A 3,925-nucleotide genomic window follows, 5' to 3' on the forward strand; every position below is an offset into this window, starting at 1 on the left:
TTTAATGGGAGCTGGGGAAGGAGGAGAGAAGGGGAGACAGGAGGGGGCAGAGATTGTTGCAGGAGGTGTTGTTGTCAGTTACTGAGCAGGGCAGGGATGGCGGGAGGGGAGGGATGCTCACTAGAGGTGTACTGTGTCAGGTTTCTGTGTGGTGTCACTGCAAAGGCCCGGGAAGTATCAGGGTGGGTTATCTCACAGTCTGTTGGGACAGGGAAGTGCCTCTGAGGAACAGTGGGAGTAGTCTCCCTGACCTGAACCACTTGGGACTCTTACAGCCCCCTGGAGACAGGCGGAGACCAGCAACTCCTGTGGAGCCAGCTGAGATGCAACAAGGGAACAAAATGGCCCAGCCCCTCTTCCCTGTCCACTGCTGCTGTCACCTCCCCTATCCCGTCAGGCTCCTGAGCATTTTGACTCTTCTCTCCTCAGTCTGCAGTATCCGGCTGCTCTCCCTAGGGTCCTTCAGGCCTGTCTTGGTCATGTCTCCTTGAACTGCTGTTCTGTCCATTCTCCTCACTCTGCTACTTCAGCTCTCCCTCAGTGCCCTTGTCTATGGCCTCACTTCTTGCACTCATGCCTTCCTCTGCCCTGCCTCCTAGCCCCATAACAGTCTCTCCATCCTCTTCCATCAGGCAACCCTCTCTTCCCCTTCCAAATAATCCCTTCTCCTTTCTCTTCCTCACTTATCTCAGCCCTCCCACTATCTTTCTCTCTGCTGTTTTGATCAGACTGAACTCCAGAGCAGGGAACAAGTCTGATCTGTGTTTGCAAAGCACTGTGGAAACCAAAGTAACAATAGTGCCCTTCCTTCGAGTTCCATCCATCAGCTCAGTGGCAATGCCAGAGCTGAATTAAGTCCTGTCTTTGGTCTGTGCTCTAGTATGTGCTAAGCATTTGGTCACAACTCCTTAACTTGAGTCTACTGTGTGCTGCGTCCCTGCATAGGCTTCCATCCGTGTATGTGAGCGAGACCAAACTTGCTTCTGAGATGAGGCTCTTTCAGTCTGGTATGGTTGCTTCAGTAAACACTGCACTGCTGAAATAATGGAAATTGGTGTAGGTAAGAGGCAGGTCACACAGTGGCTGCAGCACAAGATTTGGCATTGGGAGAAGCTGGCTTTCACACCTGGCTAACATAACACTGGGCTGCAGTCAGCCTCTTTAGAGCAGACCTAATGACATGCCTCTTGCTGAAAAACTTTGGAACCTGCAAAGGGAGAGGGCTGTATAAGTCCTGTGTGTTGTTAATATTAAAGGCAAATGTCTGTAGTCTGTGTGTTTGCAGTTCTTGAATGCAGAGCTCTGAAGAGCCCCTGCTGGACTGCTCTGTGCAAAGCAGGCTGTCTCAGCCACAGGGAAAAGTGTCACTGTTGGCAGGAGAGAATTCTTCATCCCTGCTTGTTCAGGACTTCAAGTTCAGGAGAAGCAAAGAGCTTCAAAAATGCTTGTTCTGTGTGCCTTCCACCTCCCCACTGCAACCTGGGAACAAACAGGGCACATCTGCACCATGGTGCCAGCTGTGCCCAGGGTAGCTCTGAGCACATCACACTCATCTGCTCTCATGGGTGTACTCCACACTGCAAAATATGCTGGTGGGGCAACTCCCAAGGGTCAGCTGCTCTTGAATTCATAGAGACAGGGTATGGAGAGCAGCTGCAAAGGGACACTTCTGAGCAGCCTCTCAAGCATGCTTTCCAGTTTGGGGTGTATCAGTGGGAGTGGATAGACAAGCCCACAGGATCATCAGGGAAATGGGCCTCCTTTAGTAGGTGAAGCTCACATTGACTTTGCCCTTGTTGGTCCCCAGCGGCTGGGGAGGAGTAGGACTTCTCCTTATTTTTGGTGTCACTCTACACTCCTCAGTTGTGCCTGGAGGACTTGTGCTTTCAGTCACACTCCCACTAAACTGAGCAGGAATTCACTGCCCCTTTCCAAGGCCTAGCATAGTTTGAGGGCAGATGACCAAAGGTCCATCTCCCTCACTCTACAACCAGCCCCTCAGACCCAGGTTCTGGGAAATGACTCCTTCCCCACACCAAACCCCTTTCTGGTTTTTTATGTGCCCAGAGCCTTAGACCAGAGAAGAGTCCTCCACCAGGAAAGTAGGATGGAGTGGCAGAGTGGAGTTGGAGAGCCCCCCAAAAGGTGGAGGAAGAGAACACCTTGCAATACAGAGATGGATGGGGCCCAAAATATAACTTGTGGGGGGGGTGGGAAGAGCTGGGAAAGCCCTCAAATGAATTATTTTTTTCAGTTTTCTATTGCTGTTCCAGTCAGGGTCGGACATTCCTGCAGAAGCACAATTAGAGACGGAAAAGACCACAGAATGAGCTTTTTGCTGCTAAATCTTTGTTTCCATCCCCCAGGCACTAGCCAAAAGGGGTATGGAGCCCTTGCCACAGAATGAGTCTGTAATCCATGTGCTTGTTCAGCTGTGAGCTGCTGGGGTGCATGGAGGTCTCCTTGGGTGAGGTCTGCTGCCTGGTGCAATGCCAGAGTTCAGACAGGAAGGTCCTGGGGGGTCCTCCCTGGAATCTGTAATAATCGCTGTAACAGAGTTAATCAAGGAGCCACTGGCTCAAGTGGTTTTCCCTCGAGCAGGAGGATAATTGGAACTAGAGTTAGATCTGATTTTATGAGAGAAGGGAACATATCCCTTAGATCTAAATGCTGCAGTTTGAGGAGCTGTTCAAGGAAGCCTTGCATGTTTATGAGGGGGGTGGGGTGTACATGGCATTCAGGCTTGCATTGCCAGAAAGAGAAGGGGAGAATGCAAAAGAGTATGCGCTGAGCGAAAGGCACCCTCCGTGAACCTTGCTTGTCCCACATCTCACTAATAGAAGCCAACAAGTCATGTTTCTCCAGCAGACCGAGAACCCCAAATCACCTTCCCTAAGCGCAGGAACTCCCAGAGCATCCACCAAGTCATTCCAGTTGGTAGAGAGAACTGCGCATTAAGGCAGTTCTGCTGGGCCTGCCCAGGTGACCAGTGATCTCTCTGCTGCAGCTGACCTCAGTCAGAATTTATCTCTTTGCCTGGCTCTGAAACCAAGCAGTCATACATGTCATGATGTCATTATCCTGAAACGGCAGGCGACATCTGTTGTCAAAAGGCATTTGTAGGACACGAGCCGGTGGTGATGCAATCCAGGTTGTTTCTGCTTAGTGGAAACTTTGGGTTCAGCTTACAGAATGTGACACTTAGCGAAGATCTGGTAGCTCCATGGAGAATTGAGCGTCTGTTTTTTAACCTTAGGTCTAAGCCCATCAAACCCGCCTGCTTCATATAAAAGTGCCAATGTTCTCACCTCCTGTTTGCATCCAGTGTGACAGAGGATGATCCATTCCCCTCGCGTCAGGATTGAAGGGCTCAGATTTTTGCTTACAAATAGCTGTATTCCTGGTAGTAATAAAAGATGAAAGCATATGCCCCTTATTTGCAAAATGCAATGTTCTTTCACTCCATGTTACAGACCAGGATAAACTTGAGGAGATTAACAAACAGTGTTCCCTGAGATTTAATTGTACTATTGATTTTTTTGGCTTCTAGAAACAAACTTCCTTTCCTGTTTGTGTTATGCTCCCTGTGCTGACATGCCATTTTCTATCCAGGTTTCCCACAACCAGAAGTGACTTGGTATAAGGATGATGAGGAGATGGACCGGTACTGTGGTTTACCAAAATATGAGATTCTCCGTCATGGAAACCGCCATACTCTGCAGCTATACAAGTAAGAAATCCAGAGGGCCCATGGTCATGACAATTTCATAGTTTCATAGTTTCTAGGGTCGGAAGGGACCTGAGCAGATCATCTAGTCCGACCCCCTGCCATGGCAGGAAGAGCACTGGGGTCAAATGACCCCAATAAGGTGGTCATCCAACCTCCTCTTAAAAACCCCCAGGGTGGGAGCCTGCACCACCTCAC

General features: G+C 49.7%; 1 protein-coding gene across 1 annotated transcript in view; it reads left to right on the forward strand.

Moving 5' to 3' along the window:
- The window catches only part of ALPK3 (alpha kinase 3), a 121,477-nt gene that overhangs the window by 27,821 nt on the left and 89,731 nt on the right, over positions 1-3,925 (forward strand). Inside the window, exon 4 of the mRNA XM_019503849.1 lies at positions 3,613-3,730. Coding sequence (XP_019359394.1) covers positions 3,613-3,730 — 118 coding nt within the window. The remainder of the gene's footprint in view (positions 1-3,612; positions 3,731-3,925) is intronic.

This window comes from Gavialis gangeticus, unplaced genomic scaffold, assembly GCF_001723915.1.
Source record: "Gavialis gangeticus isolate Ggan-Ray unplaced genomic scaffold, GavGan_comp1, whole genome shotgun sequence".
NCBI lineage: Eukaryota > Metazoa > Chordata > Crocodylia > Gavialidae > Gavialis > Gavialis gangeticus.